Here is a 23943-nt window from a genome sequence, read left to right on the forward strand (position 1 = left end):
TGATTTCTTCTTTATTCATGAATTATTCAGCATTTTCTTTGTTGCCAGACACATGTAATCCAGAGTGTTATCATTAGAAAAATAATTAAAAAGTTATCTTTTTACTTTTGATTTAAAATTTAATTAGATTGTGGCCAGAGAATAGGGGCTATATGGTATCAAATTTTGAAATTTGTTGAGTAGTTTTTTGGTTCATTTTGCATGGATGTTCCCTGTGTGTTTGGATGGAATATGAGTTCTCTGCTTGTTCAGTGAAATGTTCAGTTTGCATCCATTAAATCATCCCTGTTGATTACGCTAATCAAATGTGCATCGTTAATGATTTTGAAACATCGATTATTTGGAGGGGTGTTTTAGAATCTCCCATTATGGGGTTTTAAAATTTCTCCTGGTTCTGTTAGTTATTCCTTTATAACTTTGGAGACTGTATTATAAGTTATTAGAACTTTGGAATTGATCCGTTTTCCTGGCAAACTAAACTTTTTTTTTTTTTATTATGCAGCTCCTCTTCATCTCTTGCTGTGATTTTTCCTTAAACTCTATTTCATCTGATATTAATATAGCCACACCTGTTGACTTTTGTTTAGAATCTATGTGCTACCTTTTTATTTTCGATATTACTATAGCCTTACATGTTAAATGATATACTTATAAATGGCAGATAGTTCTATTTTTAAAATCCAGCTTGATAATCTTCACTTTAAAAGGGGAGAATTTAGTCCTAGCATTGGTTGTAAGTAATAGTTCACCTGGATTTGTGTCTGTCACCATGTTTTGTGGACCATGATGTTTCAATTGTTCAACATTTTCTATTGTGTTCTGTCCATTTTCTTGTTTTAGATTAGTTATTTTTCCTTACTTTTCCATCTCTCTTATGAGTATACATTTACATATTTTAAATGCCTGCTTACAAAATTACGATGTTCAGTTAAAAAGAAAGTCAACAAAAATGACCTTAGGTCTTCTTCACTTTCTGTGATTGTTGTATTCATTTCTAATTTTGACTCCATGAGACTATCAATATTGTTTTCGTTACCAAATTTTCTTCTGATTGAGGCACATCTTCATTATTATTTTTTTTAAATTTTCCTTCCTTCCTGCATAGGAAACCAAATTGGGCCAATTTGCCATATGTCTAAAGAACATTCTTTAGCTGCCCTTGATGAGATTCTGTGAAGCAAACACTCCCAGTCCTTATGTGCCTGAAAACACTTTTATTTATTTTTTTTTTAAATTTTTTTATTTATTTATGATAGTCACAGAGAGAGAGAGAGAGAGAGGCGCAGAGACACAGGCAGAGGGAGAAGCAGGCTCCATGCACCGAGAGCCCGACGTGGGATTCGATCCCGGGTCTCCAGGATCGCGCCCTGGGCCAAAGGCAGGCACCAAACCGCTGCGCCACCCAGGGATCCCTGAAAACACTTTTATTTTGTTTTCATTATTGAACATGATTTCCCCTGACTTTAGATCAATCATTTTTTATTGAGCAACTTAATGATATTGCTCCATTGTCTTCTCGTTTCTATTGTTGTTGTTAAGAAGTAATTTGTTGTTCTACTTTTTGTTTCTATTGAGTAATCTCTCTTTTTTTATCATGTCTGCTTTTTAAGATTTTTTTTTTGTCTCTGGTGTTCTCTAATTTCACTATGATCTGCCTAGATGTATATTACCTTTTTCTGCCCTAAGCTTCATTGAGGTATAATTGACAAATAAGAATTATATGTATTTAAGATGTACAATGTGATGTTTTGACACATGTGAACACTGAAATGATTACCACAATCGAGCTGGTTAACATCCACCACCTTGCATAACAATCATTATTTTGTATGTATGGTGAAAACACTTAAGATCTACTCTCTTCACAAATTTCAGGTATACGATTTGGTATTATTAACTGTAGTCACCATGCTGTACATTAGGTCTTCAGAACTTATCTGTCATGTATAACTGAAAGTTTGTTTCCTTTGACCAACATCTCCCTATTTTCTCAGCCCCCAGCAACCACTGTTCTACCCTCTACTTTTATGGGTTCAACATTTTTTTAGATTCCACATATAAGTGAGATCATGCAGTATTTGTCCTTCTATTTCTGGCTTATGTCATTTAGCATAATGCCCTCCAGGTTTAGCTGTAAGTGTTACTTTTTTATTTAACTATTTGGAACTTACTGGGCAACCTGAATGAGAAGGCTGTTGACATTAGTCATTTCTGGGCAAGTTTCCACTATGACCTCTTCCAACATTACCCTGCCCCATTTCCTTCTCTACTTTAGGAATTATGTTTAAATGTTTGGTATCCTCCAAGTCTGCTAACCATGTCTTCACATTCCCTTTCTTTTTTCTTTCTGTATTGAATTCTGCATATAATTTTTTCAGCTCTGTTTTCCAGTTCATGAATGCTTTATTCAGCTTTGTCTAATCTTTTCTTAAAACTTCCCCTAAGTTTGAAATTGTGTTTTTTTTTTACTTTTCAGTTGTGGAATTTGTTTGGTTCAAGGCAAATTACTTCAACATTTACATTAGCATTTATTTAACATTTACTAATTCCAGGTACGTGTGGGCATAGACACTATCAGTTTGGGATAATTTGAAACCATATCCTTGGCCTGGTGTTTACTTGGGTACACAACTAGTGTGAATTGGGGCTCAAACTCACCTGGGGGCTAGATTGCCATTAAGAATTTTTTCCTTTTCACCCACCAGAATTTCAAGAAAGGCAGTTTTCCAAGAAAGGAAAACTTTTCTTAGAACGATGGGGATGGATTTTCTTTTTTTGTTTGTTTTTAGTGAAGGTCTTTCATCTGTTGTTTAGCGTCCCCTTTTTATGATGCTATTTAGACTCCCCTTCATTTTTATCTGCCTGGAATTTGTCTTTTGATTCCTGCTGGGAGTGACATTTTTAAAAGCAGGAAAAAATAAAATAAGATAAAAACAGAGAAAGAGGCAAAACATAAGAGACTCTTATGTATAGGAAACAAACAGGGTTGCTGGAGGGAAGGGGGTAGGGGCGGGGTAACTGGGTGACAGGCATTAAGGAGGGCACATGATGGAGTGAGTGCTGGATGTTTTTTTTTTTTGTTTTTAGTGCTGGATGTTATACACAATGATAAATCACTAAACTCTACCACCAAAAGTGCATACACTATATGTTAACTAAATTGAATTTAAATAAAAAATTTAAAAATAAATAAAAAATAAAAAGCAGACCTCCAATTATCACTGTCTGGCAAATGTGCTCATGGTAAGAGCTGATTTTAGCATTCTGACCAGTCTGGCTTCTTGTGTCCACTTGGTTTGGGGTCCTAGTGATTCTTTTCTTTCTTTTGAGATTATTAATACATTTTACAAATATTTTAAAGAAATCACTTGGTATTTTTTTTTTTTTTTTTTGGTTGCTTTCAGCAAGCAAGTCGATCCTGGTATATAGTTCATCATATTCCTAGAAACGACATCACCATCAGACTCTTTAAAGGTTTTATTTACTTCTATAACCAAAATTAAAATTCATACATTGACTTGGACTACACATTCGCTATGATATGCGTATTTAGCTCTTATATAACATAAAAGTGCTGCGTACATTTTGTGTATGATAGCATTTGGTGTTCAAAATGATCTCTTTTTTAATGAGATAAGCCCTAATAAATGCATATTTGCAAATTGCTTCAATCCATGGATATCTTGAGAAAAGGGACTCCCAATAGTTGGACATTTTGGGTCAGTCCCTTGCAACAAGGGGAGAGCTTGGTTCAAACCAAGAACAAGATCAAGCCCTTCTGCCTGAATAAACATAGGCCTAGAGAACATATCCCTAGGTGATCTGGGCCACTTCTGGCTCCACTTGAACTAGTTCAGGCAGGTACATAATTGATATTCTCTAGGGTTTTTCAAGGAAGAAAACTGGAAATTTCTTTTTGGACCCTACTAGTAAGACCCTGGACTGGAAAGAGGTACTTTGTGTGACCTACCTGGCAGCTTGTAGCCTTAGTGGTGGTTGTTGGTGCAAAGATCAGAGTCCCATGCAGACCCCCTTATGAAAATGGTGTTCATTGGAAGGATACTGCGGAGTCAAAATGGAGCTAGTAAGGATCCAAGGTGCAAGTATGACTGGCTACGTCCTACTTCTGTCTTCCTGGGCCTACAGTATTTCCCACATCTGTTTCTCTTTCTTCATTTGTTCCTCTCTACCACCTTGATTCCTCTGCTTACTTAATAGTTTCTGCATCTTCATTTCTTCAGCTTACATATGTCTCTGGTGCTGATCCAAGCACCAGTTCCCAGAGGAGAGAATCTTACGGCCATGTTCATGGTATCCTGTGAGGTCTACACACTGTTAGACCAGCTTCCCTCGAGTCAAGGGCCCACCCTTGACCAATCAGCTGTGGTTAGGTTATATGGAAGAGTCAACTGACACAAAAATGGCTAATAAAAAGGCTGCCCTCCAGTAGGGGCTGGGGACTGGGCAAGATTATGTAGAAGAGAATACTTCCAAGGGGCTTGGTCTGTCCAAGAGAACAAATGTCTATTGCTAGGAGTAGAACTAGTATCCTGCAGAGCAAAAGTAGTTGCTGATTGCATCCTAATTGGCCATCACATACATGTTCATGGCTTTCCAAATTGGCACTCATTCCTCCCTCATGCTAGTTTCTAGGCACCTTCTCATGGCATTGGGCATTTTATTAGGACCTAGGGAAGGCCTGTCCTTTCTGTCTTTCTAACAGTACTGTATACTGACAGGCCTCACCAAGTCCCATGGACTAGAAGCAAAGTATTTATCCTTACTTCATAACATTTCATGTTTTCTCCACAACATCAAGTTTATGTCCCTGTCCACAATTCTGGTATTCAAAAGCTCTGAAAACTTAAAGATTTTAAGAACTTACTCAGGGAGAATCCTGATCTTACCTAAACTCGCTGAGTGGCATACATTCACCTTGATATAATGTGAAGCTACTTATGGTTTTCATTTATCCCACTTGGTGTGAATGTATATACATTTTCTGTACAAATGCTAACAGACTCTATTGGGTGATGTCTCAGATGCTGCAGGTGCTTATATAATATACTGTATATGCACCACATTACCTTTTCAAATAAGAAAAACACCTCAATTTCCAAACATAGCTGGAAGAATAAGCGTTTCAAATAAGGGATTGTGGACTTGACCCATTGAAAGAAGTAATAAATATATGACGGACAAATAAACAATAAAAGGGAGTTGGAGTGGAAGGAGACACAGAGTAAATAAAGTTGAAATCTAAAAAAGCATTAATATGAGAGACAACTCTACCATTATTTCCCTTTGCATTCACATGGGCGATTTTCTTTCTTTTTTTTCCATAGGCAATTTTCTATACCTATTTGACACTCAGCTTTCTCTTCTCCAAAATGAAGAGATTACAGTTGGATTATTTCTGCAATTCCATCCATGTTTACAGTTCTGTAATTCCATAGTTCTAATTCCTTTTTTCAGAGCAGTTTTTCCCATCTGACAGCAACATTTTGTCAAGATGTTTTCAGCGTACATGCTACTGCATTGTCCTTTCATATTTCACACAATTAATATAAACTCAAACACACTTACTGCTTTGACTAACCATTTCTCCAGTTTCTTTTAAAAAAAGAAAACACTGAGCAGTTTCAATTGGTTTTAAGTGAGTTTTTATATTCAAGTGTTGCATAATTATTAAATAATTCATTTTACTTCCCTCTGCATACATGATGATTTCTATTTATCCCGCAAAGACATAAAGAGAGAACATTAGGTCATTTGTACAAGAGTATTTGAGCCAGGACTCAGAATTGCTCATTCTTGACGGGTGTGCTGAGATCACTTCCCTAGTTCTATTTTGAAGATAAAGTTCCTTTGTTACCTTGGATCATGGTTTGAATTAGGTTAACTTCTCTCTTTTTTTTCTGATTTATATGACGAGGTGATTGCTTAAAGATGGCAATTCTCCTATAGTACCGATCCTGACAAATGGTACCACTCTGTCATCTAAGGCAGAACCTTGGGACTCATCCAGGGCCTCTCCTTCTCTCTTACCACCCACATGTTCAATTAATCACCAAGACCTGCTGATTTTTTTTTAAAGTTATACTGTGTTTCTGGCCTACAGAAAAATCTGAGAGCATAATGTAAATGACACCCCTGTACCAACCTTCACATTTGTGAAATTGCAGCATTTTGTCACAAATATATAAGCCTCAGGTTTTTGTTTTGTTTTTTAAATAAATAGAACATTCCAGACAAAGTTGAAACCCCCAGTGTACCTCTCTCCAATTTCATTCTCTTCTCTCCTTTCCAGAGGAAACCTCAATCCTGATTTTGGTATTTATAATTTCCTTGATGTTGGTACTATTACATATTGTGCTGCATGTTTTCATGTTAATATTTTATATTGTTTGTATCCACCTGCAGCTTGTTTTTTCCCATTCAGCGTTGTTCTTGAGATCTATCCAAGAACCGACATTTAAGTCTACACTCGTTCCCTGCTTATCCGAGGGAGGTATGTTCCAGAACCAACCACAGATAGTTCTGAACTCTATGTATAGACTATGTTCTTTCCTATATATACACACCTTTGGTAAAGTTTAATTTATAAATTAGGCACAGTAAGAGATTAACAATAATAACCAACAATGAAACAGAACAATTATAACACGCTGTGATAAAAGTGTGAATGTGGTCTCGTTCTCTTAAAATCTTACTGTCCTATACTCATCCTTCTTTCTGTGATGCTGGGGGACCATAAGATGCCTTCCTGATGAGACAATGCAAGGTGAATGAGGTAAGTGTTGTGACACAGCTTTAGGCTAGGCTACTACTGACCTTCTGACACTCTATCAGAAGGAGGATCATCTGCATCCTGATCACTGGTGACCACAGGTGACAAACCACGGAAAGTGGAACTGCAGTTGGGGATGAGGGAAGGTGGGTATTCCTGTAGATCATTCTTTTGAAAAGCTGTATCGTGTTCTATTATATGAATATTGACATCACTTATTCATACTCTTGCTAGTGGACATTTAGATTGTTTCTAAGTTTTTACCTACAGACGTTGGTGCAATAAACACCCGTGTACCTATATCCTTGTACAAACAGGTGCATGAGAGCTTCTCTAGGCATCAGGGGGGTCTAGCCAGCACCAGTGTCCATACACTAGTATAGTGCAGACTTTTTTGGTGACAGGGTTATAAGCTTCCTCTTATTGGAAACACTAAAACAAATCTTTTGATACGATAGACAATCTTTTTGCCTTGTTTCATTTAGAGGCCTTAGAAATGTTACCATGACAAGATGCAGAGTCAGTGTGGATTGACTGGTAGTAGTATGCCTGTATCTGAGGTAACTTTCCCTCCTAGCTCCCAAACAAAGGGCAGTTGTTACTCCATTGCTTGGTGTTCTCAAAAGCACTTTTATCTTCTCAAGATTCCTGTTATTGATGACCAAGTTTCTAGTTTCAATTTAATTTTTTTAACTTTTTATTTTGAAAAATTTTTGGACCTATTGAAAAGTTGCAAAAATAACAGTGTTCCCAGAAGCCCTCAGGTAAGGTCAGCATTGTATGTAACCAGAGTATAGTTATCAAAACTAACATTGGTACAATGCTGTTAACTAAGCGACTTTATTTGGAGGTACCAGTTTTCCCTCAATGTCTCTTTCTGTTCCAGGACCCCATCCAGGTCCTATGTCATATTACATTTAGTTGTCATGTTGCTTCAACTACCTCTGGTTTGTGACTGTGTCTTGGTCTTCCCTTGTTTTTCATGATCTTGACATTCTTAAGGGTACTTAACAGTTATCCTGTAGAACCCCCCCCCAATCTGGGTTTATCTGGTGTTTTGCTCATGATTAGACTGGGGTTACAGATTTTTGGAGAGAACATCTTACAGAGCGAAGTGTCTAGCTCATCTTATGAGATCATGGGGGTACATGATGTCCACATTCATCACTGGTGATATTAAGCCCCATCACTTGGGTAATGTCATGTTTGCCAGATTTCTCCATTGCACAGTTACTTTTCCCTTTCCCTACTCTGTTCTTAGGAAGTGAGTCTCTAGGTCTGGCCTAACCTTGATGGAGAGGAAGTAGGGATCAAGTTCCACCTCCTGGAGTGAGGGTATCAACATGTATTATTTGGAATTCTTTTATAAGAAATATTTGTCACTTCTCCCCTATTTACTTGCTTATTCAAGTATCCATTTATACCAGGATGGACTTATATATTTATTTTGTACTTTGGGTTAATATTCCAATATTACATTGCTTCGTTCATGATTCAGATTGTTCTGGCTTTGGCCACTGGGAGCCTTTGCAGGTTGGCTGGCTCCTGTGTTACTTTGACCCACCCCATGCTTTCGTTCTTTTGGACACTTTCTTACTTTCTCCCACTAAGTCAGTGGGTGTTGCCTGTAACAGTTACATCTGTAGTGTTCTAATGGTGATTTTCTATTTCCCCTTCTCAGTTCAATCAACATAAATAAAAGACACTTAGAATTTATTATCTTTGTCTTTTACAGGCTTTGATTCCTCTTCTTCATTTCAAAAATTGAACGTATCATCCCCAAAATATGATACTATAAAAAGACACCTGGGCTTGAATTTCATTTCTGACATCAGGCTATTTGACATTAGGCTTCTCTGAGCTTTGATTTCTTTCGTATCACAGAGGTATAAATACCTACCTTTAGGAAGTCTGAATGAGTTATTGTGTTTAAAGTTCTGAATATCAAGGAAGGTGGATATTGTCATCCTTGCTCTCACCAACACTGTTTTTGCCTCCACAGGGCTTTTGGAGCCTGCTTTCTAAAATACAAAATCTGATAGTGACATCACCTTGCTCAGGTTTGTCCACTGCTGCTGGTCACCATCCGCGGTGCTTCCCAAGCCTGGCTTTTGACCAGAATCAAAAGAGGAACTTTATTTTTATTTATTTTTTTAAAAGAAGAACTTTAAAAGCTACATGTTAACCCAGTCTTACTGGCTGGAATTTTGGTGGGGTGTGTTCAGCCTTTATCTGTGCTCTAGAGAAGTGAGCCTGGAGGTCCACCACCGCAGGCCCCGTCCGAAGGCAAACAGTGGTTGCCACTCGGGAGCTGCCGACAGTAGTAAAGAGAGGATCCCAGCTCCCCCACTTTGAAACAGCAAAAAGCATGAGATGAAGAATCAGGCTAATAGTTTCTAGATATACTACTTAGTATTCTTGTGATCCTGCTTATTCAGCTGCCTTTTTTAGAGGGAGTTTGTTCTTGGAGAACTTTTCCATTTAAAAAGTGTACAAAGACTACTTTTCTGGTAGGCACAAATAGGATGATTATTATTATTTTTTTTTTAGGATGATTATTGTATGCACTTTATTTAATGCCACCTCGGAGTCCTTTTCACGTTTAACTCTCATACTTGCCAGAGTCGCGCTCTTTCTCTCTCTCTTTTGATTCAATACACATATATATTACAAAATGATTACCACAATAAGGTTAGTTAACACCTCTGCCACCTTACATAATTGCCATTTGGGTTTTTTGCTTTTGTGTTTGTGGGTTTTTTGTTTGTTTGTTTGTTTTGTGGTGGTGGTAACGTTAAAGATCTACTCTCTTAACAACTTTCAAGTATTTGGTTAATTATAGTCACCATACTGTAATTAGATCCTGGAACTTATTCTTCTCATAACTGGAAGTTTATACTCTTTGACCAACATCTCCCCATCTCCCCCATCCCTCAGTCCCCAGCAACCACCATTCCACTGTCTACTTCTATGATTTTGGGTTTTTTTTAGATTCCACACACAAGTGAGAACATAGAGTTATCTGTCTTTCTCTGCCTGATTTATTTTTCTTAGTATAATAACCTCAAGGTCCATCCATGTTGTTGCAAATGGCAGGATTTCCTTCTCTCTCATGGTAAATAATATCCTATTGTGTAGGTGTACACCTCATCTTCTTTCTCCTTTTTATTTATTTATTTATTTATTTATTTATTTATTTATTATAGTCACAGAGAGAGAGAGAGGCAGAGACACAGGCAGAGGGAGAAGCAGGCTCCATGCACCGGGAGCCCGACGTGGGATTCAATCCCGGGTCTCCAGGATCGCGCCCTGAGCCAAAGGCAGGCGTCAAACCACTGCGCCACCCAGGGATCCCTTCTTTCTTCTTTTGTTCATAGATGGACACTTAGGTTGTTTCCATATATTGGTTATTGTAAGTAATACTGCAGTAGACATGGAGATGCAGTTATCTCTTTGGGATAGTGATTTTATTTCCTTCTTCATATCTTTACCAACACTTGTTATTTTTCGTCTTTCTGATGCTAGCCATTCTGACAGGTCTGAGAGGATATCTCATTGTGGTTTTGATTTGCATTTCTCCGATGATGAGAAACATTAAGCATCTCTCTATGTGCTTGTTGGCCATTTGGATGTTTTCCTTAGCTGGAAAGGACCTGAATTGCAGAGGAGAATTCAGAAATTCAGAAATTCACTTTTCAGAGGAGAAAACTGAAGAATGGGAAGGTAACTTTCTTAAGATCACACAATTGCATAATGCCAGAATCCAGGCCATGGAATTCTGTCTTCTTTCTGCAAGCCTTGGTTTATTTTCTTCCATGTCCCCTGCCTCTCCACAGAGGTGAGGTCCCAGAGTGCTGACAGGTCTAAGCAGCACACTCCTGAGAGAGCTCATGCATGCCACTAACGAGACCTGGAGCAGCTTTCAACACAAAGGTGGTTCCAAATTGTGGAGGAAATTTGCTATTTTTCTGCATTGTCTGAGGTAAAGTACTGTGGGCAATGGCCTTATAGCATTGTCAACCTTTGAAAAACAAGTAGTAAGAAATACTCTTCTTAAATATAGGTGATGATAACCACACCCAAACAAGCTCCTCCAGATTACAGACACATAGACTTTGGACCACAAGACTTTGGGTGGTTAATATTAATCACATTTTATGATCTATTGCTTTTTGGCTTTTACTTCCAACCTTTTCTGGGCCAGAGGGTAAAAGATTAGGAGGAGTTTTACTGCAGGCAATGCTGGGATTTTTTTTTTTTTAAGATTTTATTTATTCATGAGAGACACAGAGAGCGAGAGAGAGAGAGAGAGAGAGAGAGAGAGAGGCAGAGACACAGGCAGAGGGAGAAGCAGTCTCCATGCAGAGAGCCCGATGCGGGACTCAATCCCAGGACTCCAGGATCATGCCCTGGGCCGAAGGCAGGCGCTAAATCACTGAGCCACCCAGGGATCTTGCAATGCTGGGATTTGCATTGAATTCCATCCCATATGTTTTCATTTTTTTTTTTTTTGTATGTTGGTATACATATGAAAGGTGCTTACTTATAATAATTTACTGACCCAAAACTTTAGAGAAACTGTCTAAACATTATCATAAAACAATAAGATCATTGTAAAACAACATAAGCCACATGAGCAGTGCCACCACCCAGACATGTCACAGCACTGTCAGTAGAGCCTTGGGAACCTCTGAGGGCCTGGTGGACACTCAGGAAGCCATATTTTGGGTTGTGCCTCCAGATAGTGGGAGAGGAAAGTTATATCCCATGTATACTCATCCTTAAAAATTTGGAATCCTTAACTTTTCTCCAAGTGAGCCCAGGCTCCTCTTCCCCCAAAGTCAAATCATGTAGGCTTGTACTGTTACACCACCTCCGCAGTCTAAAACCCAGAACTGCTCAGGACCTGGCAGCTAGCTCGCTAGTCTTCGTTTCATGTGTGTAATCATTGCCTGGGCAGCCCACCAGTTCATCAGCACCTTTCCCGCCTTTTCTCCCTCCTTGTGGTTTTTCCTTCCTTCCTTCCTTCCTTCCATCCTTCCTTCCCTTTTTCCCTTCCTCCCTCCCTCCCTCCCTTCCTTTTTCTTTTCCTCCTCTTTTTTGCTTAGAATAATAGTAATAACTCATGGCTCAAAGAAATAAGAATGACATTGTGTCTTCAAACCAACAAACATTAAGGAAAAGCTCCCTTATTTTTCTAATTGTAGAAAAGCATTACTTTTATTGGAAAAATGAAGTCTGATCCTTGTCTAAGTCCACTGAGGCAAGAATGGTAATTTGGCTGATGTGCTACACAGTCTAGAAAGTGACTGGTGATCTCAGCCTGACTCTGCAGTAACGCAGGAGAAGAGAGAGCATGGAGCGAGGCCAGGGCTGGGGGATGCATCTTATTTTTATTTATTATTATTATTATTATTTATTTATTTATTTTAGTTAAATTTGCCAACATATAGCATAACACCCAGTGCTCATCCCGAGGAGGCATTTTAGAATTGACCAAGGTCCAGGTGGCTGGTGTCTGGCTGCGGTCGGTCCCTGTAAAGCTTTGCCCTGGGCCTCGCAGTTTTCTGCAGGGCTCTGAGCTCCGTTATAATGCTAATAATAGCTAGCTTTTGTTAAGCTCTTGCTATGGGCCATGCTCATTTTATAAGCCTTTACATTAAATTTTCTGCCAAATGAAAGACCCACCCTGGGGAACCCCAGCAATCTGGATGTAGGGCCTGGTCTCCTAGGCCCCCTGTGCCTTGCTGCACCTCACTGACCTCCTGGCCAGCCCCTGAGCACCTCCTTGGCCTAATCCTTCTCATCGTGAAGCCCACATGGTTATATCTATGTCTGCATCGCAAACTCTCCTCCTCTGCCTCTCTGCCTCCTGGCTGCCCTCCTGGGGCAATGCTACCTCGGACCAGTCTGCCAGTAGTGACCTCCTGTTGTTCAACTCTCTAGCTCTGTAGCTTGGCTGAGAACTGCCTCCTCCTGCAGATGGGTTTGGACATCAGCAACCTGAAAAATAGGACAATAAAGACTGTATATAGTTGCATGGGAAAAACAAAACAAGTGGCTGAGACAGAGACAAGTAATTTGTTCTTAAACGCCCTGGCGACAGAGGCAAGGCCGAAAAGTTCACTAAGGTGCCCACCTAATTTTATCATCTCTTGTTTATAGACCGAATTAGGAGGTTCATATGACTAAACTGCGAATGAAAAAAGTCAGTAAGAGGGTTTAAATTGGGCAGAGACGTGGGACAGCTGCAAATTAAAAGATTGTCCCTTTCCTTGGCTCCACCCTTTGGTTAGCCTGGCTGCAAACTTACTGTGGACGTGTGTCATCTTCTAAAATTCCACCTCTCTGCGGGTGCCTGTATTTCTGGAACTCTCGCCCCAAATCATAAGGTGCCCTCTGTCCCCTGATGTGGATTCTGGGTTGTCTGGGGACCCAGGCTCTCCGGAGGAGTGGAGGCTCTGGGCTCTCCAGTAAAAGGCGAGCATCAGTGCTTTTTAAAAGGGGGTGCTGTACCTTTAAATCCTGAAAGTGAACTTGGCTGGGGAAGGCCAGCCAGTCAAGGTCCAGCCCCTAGAAGAGAGAAGAGCTCCAGATTCCCCATCCTCAGCCTTTGCAAGGGGACGGCTGTGCCAGCCGGCGGGCAGGCTCCTGGCAGCATGGCCCTGAAGCTCGGAGCCCTCCTGCTGGTCCTTGCACTCAGCCTGGCGCAGCCAGCCACGGGGGGCCGGAAGCTCCTGGTGTTTCTGCTGGATGGTTTTCGCTCGGACTACATCAGTGATGAGGCCCTGGAGTCCTTGCCTGGTTTCAAAGAGATCGTGAGCAGGGGAGTGAAAGTGGATTACTTGACACCTGACTTTCCCAGTCTCTCTTACCCCAATTACTACACCCTAATGACTGGTGAGTACTGGGTCCTCCACTGGGTGAACGCCTGGGGTGTGGGCTGGAGTCCAACAGGGAGCAGTTAGCTCCTGGCATTGAGGAGCTTATTTAAATGTTCAGGTTGCCCTCGTCTTTTGGGACACCAAAGTTCTTGGCTGAGACTTCTTTTTTCACAGTCGTGTGAGTCTCCAAAAGCTATGCCAAGGTCCTGCCCTGGTGCGGAGGAACGGAGAACCACATGAATAGGTGATTTTAAAAGTAGTTATTTGTGCCACTGATAAAAATTCGAGGTAACGCCATACTTTCTGAGTTCAAGGTAGAAAGTCAACAGCTCTTCGTGTGTTTGTACCAAATTCCCTCTGTCTCTTTTGCTCCGCACTCATCTGTCATCCAGGAGGTGTTTATCAATGTGCTCGACTATGAAAATCACACAGAGGATTCTTGGATTACGTGGAGAGAACCTGTAGGTCATATCCTGAAGTATTACTTAGCAATGCCACTTGCCCCTCTTTTGTCTTCTTGGGTCAGGTAAAATGATGTGGAGATGAAAAAAAAATTGCTTTGCAGTTCAGATTCCCATCTTTAACTTTTAGGATCTATTAAAACAAAACAAAACAAAAAACAAAAACCTAGCCAACCCAGAGCATGCTTGGGTTTGGGAAGTTGATTTTTGCCTAAAAATGATCTTCATCAGAGTTCGCCGGAATGCCAAATGTGATTGCACAAACTCGGTCCTCTATCTGTGCAATAGAATGTACTTTCTGCTCTCACAGTTGGATTCCCAGCTTCCAGTTTATTTTTTAGCTAACCTTTGTGAGGGCCAGCAAGAGGCTCTCAGAAAGAATTTAGCAAACCTTCCAGGGAGGCTGTTAAGAATGCACTGTTATTGCTGCTTATGCAGGACTTAGCTCCATGCTCTGAGCACAGGGAAAACTCTATAAATTATGTTAACGGGAAGGGGACGGGAACTCTTGTATCTCATTATGGATCTCTACACAGCGGCAAACCCAAAGGAGTCTGGAAAGACAAATTGATATCTCTGACTTCATGCATGGATACTGGATACATGTGTACATAATAATGCCATAAAATTAAGGGAGGAAGATACTTTGGAGGATTCAAAATGAAAGCATGGGGAGAAAAAAAATCCAGACGGCACACAAGCAAGGAATTTATTTGCTTATTTTTAATTTCCCCCAACAGACAAACAACCAGCATCTGCAAGATAAAGAGGATGAACAAAAGTCCTCTCGTCCTCACTTGGCATGCTTCTCCCCTTGCAGGGAGTCGGTTTGCTGGCTGCTGGGTCACACATAGATGTCATTGTGTGTCACAGCCTGACTTCAGTTCTGTCCCGGGACTTTCACACATACAGACCACCCCTACTCCAGTTGTCTTTCAGAGCCTTGCTGGGAGATCCAATTCATAAACTGCCACGTGCAGTTTTTCTCCATCAGAGTGGAAAATGAACAAAATCCATTTTAGAAAGTCAGGCTCCAAAGAGGAAAAGGGGCCGTTACAGCCTTCACAGAGAAAGCCAAGCCAGTGACATGATCTTTTGTTTGTCAGACCCACATTCCTGATATTGGCACAAGGAATAATTGGCACAAAGCCTCAGTCATGCAGAGACACACCTTCTTCTCAGGCTAGGGGTGTTTTCACTTGTCTACTCATGACAGAAGAGCCCTTTCCATGGTGGGACACGCACACCCATGAGTGTTCGGCAAAGATCTCACCTTCACTTTCAAACTGAGTCTGGCCCAAGGGAACCACAAGAGCTCCATATGTGTTATGCCTAAATATTTTTAGATGATAAAATGTATTATTTGAAAGGCTTGCTTACATTGATGGTCTCAGTTTTATAGAAGCAATTTTTAAAGAGATTTATTTATTTATTTGAGAGAGAGAGAGAGAGAGAGAAAGTGCGTGAGCAGGAGGGATAAGGAGAGACAATCTCAAGGAGACTCTGCACTGAGCATGGAGCCCCAAACAGGACTCGATCTCACCACCCTGAGATCATGACCTGAACTGAAACCAAGAGTTCGATGCCTAACCTATTGAGTCACCCAGATGCCCCTATGAAAGCAATATTGTACACAGAAGGTGTCTAGCAAGGCTCATGTTCAAGTACACATATCTTTGGGTTTGTCTTGTACCTACTGCATGAACTTATGCCTTAGAGCAGGACTGGGGGCTAGGAGGTGCCAAGCTATGAAGCTGGTATCATCTCCACTGTCCTGGAACTGAGTTGGGGCTACATTTAGACTATTCCTCCCAATATCCGTGCTTATTTTTCTACCTGATGTTGAAAAATTTCTCTGTTTTCATTTAAGGAAGAATATATCCATTGGGAGTTGTACTTAAACATATGGTTTGAGCATTTGAGCATTTTATGAATCGACAAAAGAAGTATGCTGGATCCCTTTGGTACTAAAAGATATACTGTTATAAGGTTCATTGGGATTTCTAAGAGAGACTATGATCTCACTTCGTTACATAAATTACTGCCCACAAGACATAAAGCCTTTGGTGTTCTTATCTTTGCATAATGAAGAATATTAGGTTATTGGCCTTGGGATTGGAAAAGCTTGGTTGGGGTCCTCTCGGGATCAGGATGGTGTTGGACAACTTTGGGCAGCCCGCTGCACTGCCCTGAGCCTGTTCACTTCCGGGTCCCAAGTCAGGTCCCAAGTCAGGCCAGATGCAGATATGAAAATAAGAAGCGTATGGAGAATTTGAAAAAGTTAGGACTGGCACCTCTTGGGAGGTCTAAATAGAAGAAATTAACCAAACGACTGAAACTCTAGAGGGAGAATTTTTTGGGAAACCACATGGATGGTGACGGGGAATGAACAGTTGTGGGATGCGTAAGGAACCTGGGAAATCATCTAGCCCAGTCATTGCCATGAAGCCACTGTGGCTGATTCTTTTTTCTCCTTCAAAATATATATTGATATCAGGACAAATATGAACAAAATTCCAATAGTGATCAAGAAGATCCATTAAACAACAGATTGGTAGGGGCACACAGAATCTTAAAACAAGGCCTTTCATCCAGGAAGCCCACAATCAAGTTGAGGAGGAGAGACACATCAGATACCTAATATTATTCTAAAATGAATGAAAAGGGCTGAATTGTTTCCCTCCAAAATTTATGTATGGGAGTCCCAACCCCTAGTAGCTCAGAATGTAATGCATATGAAGATATGGTCTTTGGGGAGGTGAGTTGAAATGAGGCTGTTTGAGGGGCAGGGGGTGTAATAATCCAATCTGACTGATGTCTTTTCAAAAGAGGGAGAAACACCAGGATAAATGTACACAGAGAAAAGGCCATACGTGAGGACACAGTGAGAAAGCGCAATCTGCAAGCCAAGGAGAGAGGCCTCACCAGAAACCAAACTTGCTGGCACCTAGACCTTGGATTTCTAGCCTCTAGAACTATTGTTTGGCTAGCCAGTCTGTGGTATTTTGTTATGCAGCCCTATCTAGCAAAAAAAATACACAAAGGACCAGAGGATACTTTCCTAATATGCTACAGAAGGCCAGAAGGGAGGAGAATTTTCTTCCAGTTGGAGCAGCACATGAAGCATTTTGAAGGAGGTGGACTCTGAGCTGGAATAAAGAGCTACGAGCATGGCATGCATATCGTTATATCTTACTTTATGCATAACCTTTCCGAAGAGCTGTGTGTGGATCAACTTAATTTTAGTTAAAACACAACCACAGTGTAAACACAACCGCTGCTCTGCTTTCTGTTTTAATCTCTCTTACTGTGGTTCTTGTTGCAAAGTTATTCTCTCTGAGGTAAATCCACATTTTAGTAAAATTTAACATAAAATCCATGGATGAAAAGCAGTGATGTGTTTAATCCAGAGCATGGGTTAAGAGAAAGTGTTGGATATTTTTGAGGAAGTAGAACTTGGCATCATTTTGTCAAGGCCAAGGGCAACATTTGTTTGTAATTCTTGAACGCTTCTGATTAAGCATTTGGGGAAAGCGGTCCAGAAACGTCCTGAGTAGTGGCAAAGCTGGTCTAGAATTTAATCTTTATTGAACGTAATCTACCAAGAGACAAACATATGCTGAAATTAGTTTGTTCTGCGATATGTTATTATCAGTTCAACATTTAAAAACTAAAACTAGTAAATAAAGTATAGGGAGGTTGGGTGCCTCACTCCAGACACCAAAGAATTTCAGTAACAAGATTGGAGAGCAGGTGTCAGAAGCCAGATTCTCACAGTAATTAGCAGGGCTCTGACCCCCGTTCTGGAGTGGCCAGGAGGTCACCCACAGGACCTGGGACCCAGGGACACAAGCCTCCTCAAGGCCAGTCCAGGAGGCAATAAGAGTCTGAATAAAGGTGTTTATTGATCTACTGGAATCAAAGCAAAACCTAGGATGTCAAGCATTAGAATTAACATTTGTGCCAATGTGTTTCCTGTTGCACTCCTAGAAATTACACGGAAACAAATTCTTTCCAGATATCAAGGATCCAACATTCTGGAGTAAGAGATTGCAGGATAAGGTACGCTTCTCTCTGCTTTTGTGAAAATAGCTGATTTAAATTAAAACCGGCTGTCACTTGGACCAACAGAAGTTAATGCAGAAAGTACTCGAGAAATCAAATTTTGACAAAAGTCCACATCCTCAGGCTTCTGGGGAATTCAGGTTTTACTTGGTGGGCTTGCCGTGGACCTTTACAGCCCCACAGCAAAAGCAGCGTGGACACGGCCTCCGGGGCTGCCTCTCCTCCCCTTACCCCAACAGCAGCATTGCTCAGGGATATTGGCCCCAGTGTGTTGGCTTCCCTCGATTTAGAAGCCGCCTTGCATGCATGATATTCGGTATGCCCGCTACTTCTCCTCTCTTTCTCTCTTGTACAAAAACCAATTCCACTTTCATTTTCACCAAAGACCTCCTAGTGGTCAAGTGTCAATCCTCAGGCCTCCATTTCCGGCCCAGGCACAGCGCTTGGCCGGGCCATGCTCCCCCTTCCTGACAGCTCCCTCCGTTTCCTCTGGCTTTACCCACCGTTCCTTGGGCCTTTCTCTTATTGCTCCACATCTTCCTTCCCTCCCTTTCTCCCACAGCCTGAGAGGGCTGGACTTTCAAGGTCAATGGCAAAGCCTGTACTGTTCCTACTCCATCCCTAGAGCCTGCTCTCTTGGTTGCCCAGAGCTCGCTCCACCCTCTCTGCCCTACCTTCTGTCCGGCTCCACAGACAACCAGAGTCATCCTTGCAGCATGCATCTGATCACGTGGCTCCTCCATGCAGACCCTCGAGTAGTTCCTGCTTTCACCCCGTAAAATCTGAAGTTCTTTGAGAAATGGTCCCATATGGCCATCCAGTCCCTTTCCGGCCTCATTCCTGACCCTCTTCTCCTTGCTTCCTCACCTGTTCCAGGCACATGGCCACCTCAGGACACTTGAACTTGCTGTTCCCTCTGGCTGGAATGATTTTCCCCAGAAATACCCAAGGTTTGCTCCACCTCTTTTTTCAGATTTCATTCCCAAAGTCACTGCAGTGATCTGCCTTCCCGCCCACTACCTGAAAAGCCCACCTGACTCCATCATTCTCTCTTTTCTCCCTCTCCTTATATTTCATCTCTGCACCATGGATTATTTATCTGCCTTCTTCAGATAAAATTCACTGTTGTGAAGCAGTATTACAATAAATGATTAAAACATTCAGAGTTTCAGAGAACTTGTCAATTATTATTTCGGTTCTAGATATGCCTAAACTAGTAAGAAGGAAAAACACCTGAAATTATGTTTTGCTTTATGAAAGTAATTAGCAGCCATTTAGGAGAACTGATTACTAGTTATGTCTAATAATCTTATATATCTCGAAATATGTCATAATTTTTGTTATAAATTTTGACTGTAAGGTTGGAGGCAGCAAGAGGATTACAAGGAGAGCCACCCATGAGGAGGGGTTGTGCCAAAGTAGAGGATCAAAGGCCTGGGGTAATGAGGAGATTTAGCCAGAAAACTAATCATCAGCATAGCCAAAGAGAGAACCTGATGCCCACCAAGGTAGCTGAAGCCAGGAAAGCAGAGACAACAGTAAATCATGAATGAGGCAAATGGTTCAGAACCACTTGAACATCTGTAAGAGGACAGTGAAGGCCAAGTTTCATGTGGTCCTGGCTATTAGACCCTGGGATGGGTCTGGCAACTGAAAGGGCTGGCAGGGCCATCCTTATATCCTGAGCCTCCTTCCCAGATTGTTTAAGTGACCAGGCTGTGAACACAGGCATCATGAGAGGCTCTTCAGACATTTGAAAACATGAGGTAGCATTGTGGGCTGAATTGTGTCCCCCTGACCCTGCAAGTTTATATCTTGAAGTCCTAACCCTCAATGCCTCATTTGGCAATGAGTGTCTTTAAAAGGATAATTAAGTGAAAATGGGCTCATTAGGGTGGGCCCTAATCCAATATGACCGATATCCTTGCAAGAAGAGATTAGGACACAGACAGGCCCAGAGGGAAGACCATGTGAAGACACGGGGAGAAGACAGCCATCTAGAGGCCAAGGAGAGAGGCCATAGAAAAGGCCAACTGATGACTCCTTGATCTCAGATGTCTAGCCTTCAGAATTGTGAAAAATAAATTTCTGTTGTGTAAGCTACCTGGTCTGTGGTACTCTGTTAGGACAGCTCTTGGGAACAAATACAGTCGGGATGGTTCCTCAGCGGGAGGAACGAGGTATTTTTAGACAGACCTCTTCTATCCCCCAACTTACTGAGAGTTTCTGGTGGTTTCTGCCCCCAAATTGAGTTATTCATGGTGCATTGATTTCCTAGGGCTGCTGTAACAAATGACAACAGATTGGGGTGGCTTAAAACAACAGGAATTTATTCCTTCATGGTTCTGGAAGCTGGTGATCTGATATCAAGGTGTTGGCCAGAGCCATGCTCTCTCGGAAGACTCTAGGGGAGAATCTCTTCCATGCTTTTCTCTTAGCTTCTGGTGTCGCCAGCAATCCTTGGTGTTCCCTGGCCTGTAGATGCCTTGATGTCTCACTCTAGCCTCTGCCTCTGTTGTCATGTAGTGTTCTCCCTGAGTGTCTCTGTGTCTCTTCTCTTCTTCCAAGGACACCAGTGATATTGGAGTAGGCCCCATCCTAATGACTTCATTTTACCTTGAATATACTTACAAAGACCTTGTTTCCAAATAAAGTCACACTCACAGGTATTACGAGATAGGGCTTCAGCATGTTCTTGGGGAACACCATTCAACCCCTGACATGGCCAAGTGGAAAGAGCTGAGAATTTGCCCCAGAAGACCTAATTTCATCTGCTCTGTCATCTCTGAACTTTCAGGATTTGAACAAGTTCTTTTGAGTTTCCACATGATCTGTCATTGGATAATGGAGAGATGAGTAATAAGGGAGAAAGGAAAACTAACCCAGCCGGCCTGTTGGAGGACAGAATGAGGCACCTCGTGTAAAGCCACCATTTACAAAAACTGAACCTGTTACACACTTTAGCACTAAGATTAGGCTAAATTATGTTGTAGTGACAAGCTGTATCAAGGCTTACAACCAAGGTTTATCTCTCACTTGTGTACATGGACTTTAAGGATTAGCTCTGCCCCATTTCCTCTTTATTTTGAGACCCGGGCTGGAAGAGCAACTTTTATATGGACTGCTCACATGGCTGAGGGAAAAGGAGAAATGTCAGAATGAGGTGGTGATGTTTAGAACCTCTGCTCAAGGTGGCACAAGTCAATCTACTCACTCCATTGACCAAAGCAAATTATATTGCCAAGCTTGATGCCGGTAGGTTAGGGATGCATAATCCTCTCAGAGTGGGGGCGGGAGGGGTAGGAATGATCTTGAACATTAATGCAGTGTATCACACACACACGAAATGGGTATTTGTTGCATTTTATGGGAAACTCATGGGCCTTAATGAAAAGGAATGGCATAGAGATCAGTGCCTGCAATGCAGGGGAGGGAAGTATTATTGGGACTTACAATGGGCTTGAACATTTCCACGTAGAAGGTGGATCTAGAACTAAATGTTGAAAGATGAGTGGACAGATTTTTAGCAGGAGATGGGTTTTGGGCCCGATCTTAAGAAAAAAAAATCTATTAAGCCTGTGAGATGTGAGGGCCATAGCGTAGACAAATCAGAGAAGCATAACAAGGCAGGTGAAGGGGCGCTAAACCCACTCACCCCTTGGGTGTGGGTTGAAGGGCTAGAGAGAGATGAATTTGCTTAAGAAAAAAAAAAAAAGACATGCAGTTGATGGGATGCTTTTGAAAGCTAACTTGAAAATAACCAGGAAGCTCCTCCTTTCTTCCTTTTCCACTCCAAACATTCAAGCATCTATTCTTTGTGATGGGCTTTAAGGGAGGAGTTGAAGGAGGCAGCACTCGCTGACGCCAGTGGGGCACTGAGAGGGTAGGAGGAAGTAAGAGGAAGGGAGCCCGGATCTAATTCAAGACCAGAAGGTATTCAGAGTGGGGGGCTCCTGTGAGCAGAAACCAGAGATGGGAAAGTTTGGAGGCCTATCTATTTGGGGGAAGTAAATTTTATCAGAATAGATTTCAAGTTGGAGTAGGATATTCACCTAGAGTTGGCCCTATAGGGGATCAGAGACAGTGTCCTCAAGGAGAGTTTCAGAAACATGTGGAATAACCATGGGGGTAATAGAAAATGCTCCTGCGGATCCCAGGGGACCCCCAGTGAATGGACTTCTTATTTCTCTGCTGGGCCCAGCCTGTGGAGGAGATTTCACAGATAGACAGTTAAATCTATCTTCCCATCTGCATGAACTTTGTCTACATTTTCTCCTTACTTCCCAGGGACACCTAACCATATCTTTCCATGTTTCAACTTAAAACTACAGCGTGTATAAGGGGTCCTGATCAGACTGCCTACAGAAGCAGGCTGGCTAGGTAAAGTACGGGGCAACAGAAGCGTGAAGAGTACTAACCGGCTCATGCCCAGAGCAAAACGTGTGTTCCAGGAATTTACAAAAATAATCTTTCCTGGCACGTCATTATTTAAGCTCCCATCAGCAGACCTCTCTACAGCAAAGTGCCACTTTTCAAAAAATGTGTTTCTCTTGGCTTCCATGGTGATGAGAGGGAGTTCTTGTTAGATGGCATTCAGCTGCTGGAACCTCACTCCCCGAAGAAGGGAATGGTTAGGGTAGTGGGTAAAGCTTAAAAATGTGGTGAAAGCTTTTGATTATAATAACAGCAAACCCTTTTCCAGAAGGTTCTCAAACCACGGCTGCTCTTCCCCCCTCCTTCCTCTCACCCCAGTGTTGATTGATAGGACCATATTCCTCCTGCCAAGGCTTCTGGGAGTTTGGTTGAACCATGCTGCTCTCAGTACCTGCCTCATCATGAGTGATATGCCAAAAATGGGTTCAAGGACATTTAAAATTATTTTGGAGGGAGCCTGAGTCAGTGTGCTAACATTGATTTCAGAGACATTTTAAATAACACATACTCAAGTTTCAGAGTCCCCTTCCATGAATAGGGCCATTGTGTCCACCATCTCTCCCAGGCGGGGACCTGGGGCAGGTCTGGGGCTCCTCTGGATCCTGTGTGCAGCATTTGGCTCTTGTTGGATATTGTGCTCGATCATAACCTACTCTTACCTTCAGCCATTTCCATAGCAGGGAGAAAGGGTCTGGTAGACAGGTCATGGAACCATGTGGATCAGTCTTACTTGGACAAAGGGCTTCTCAGGCTGAGGTCGTGAACAGACTTCTGGTTGGGGTTACTGCAGATATTTTACCCCTTGATGAAGTAACTCCCCCTGGATGTCTGCCTTTAAGGGCGAGAGCTTCTGTGGTTGCCAGCTGTGTGGCAGGAGGACAAGTGGGGTCACCATGAGAGTGCATGGAAATGTCTGTGGCATAGTGTCCCAAGCCGGGTGCTGTGGGCCACAAATGGGTTGCAGGTGTGCCAAGGGGCCAGGTCCCCTGCTAGGTATGAGCAGCCTTCTGTGTTCATCCCACATTATTCAACCAAAATACTTGATGGGAAGCAAGTTAGGAACTGCTGGTGGACCAGATAGAGCTCAGCAGGGAGGGCAGGGTGCCAGGTTTCTTCTCTTGACTCTGCCATGACCCTCCCGGACATTGGCAAAGTCATATCATCTTCCTAGTCCTGAGTTCCCACAGCTTTAAGATGAGAGGCCTGGGAAAGAGGAGCCCTGGGGTTAACTGTGCACTGAATGGGTGCCAGCTATATGCTGGGAATGTTCTAAGTGCTCTGTTCTAGGTGCTGGGAATAGTCATGTGGC

General features: G+C 41.9%; 2 protein-coding genes across 2 annotated transcripts in view; one reads left to right on the forward strand and one right to left on the reverse strand.

Annotated features, from left to right (window-relative positions):
• The window catches only part of LOC112675239 (storkhead-box protein 2), a 556032-nt gene that overhangs the window by 111079 nt on the left and 421010 nt on the right, over nt 1–23943 (reverse strand). The window lies entirely within an intron of this gene.
• The window catches only part of ENPP6 (ectonucleotide pyrophosphatase/phosphodiesterase 6), a 112300-nt gene continuing 101697 nt past the window's right edge, over nt 13341–23943 (forward strand). Inside the window, exon 1 of the mRNA XM_025471835.3 lies at nt 13341–13690. Within this exon, the coding sequence (XP_025327620.1) occupies nt 13450–13690 (241 nt within the window). The 5' untranslated portion in view covers nt 13341–13449. The remainder of the gene's footprint in view (nt 13691–23943) is intronic.

The sequence above is a fragment of the Canis lupus genome, chromosome 16 (genome assembly GCF_003254725.2).
Source record: "Canis lupus dingo isolate Sandy chromosome 16, ASM325472v2, whole genome shotgun sequence".
NCBI lineage: Eukaryota > Metazoa > Chordata > Mammalia > Carnivora > Canidae > Canis > Canis lupus.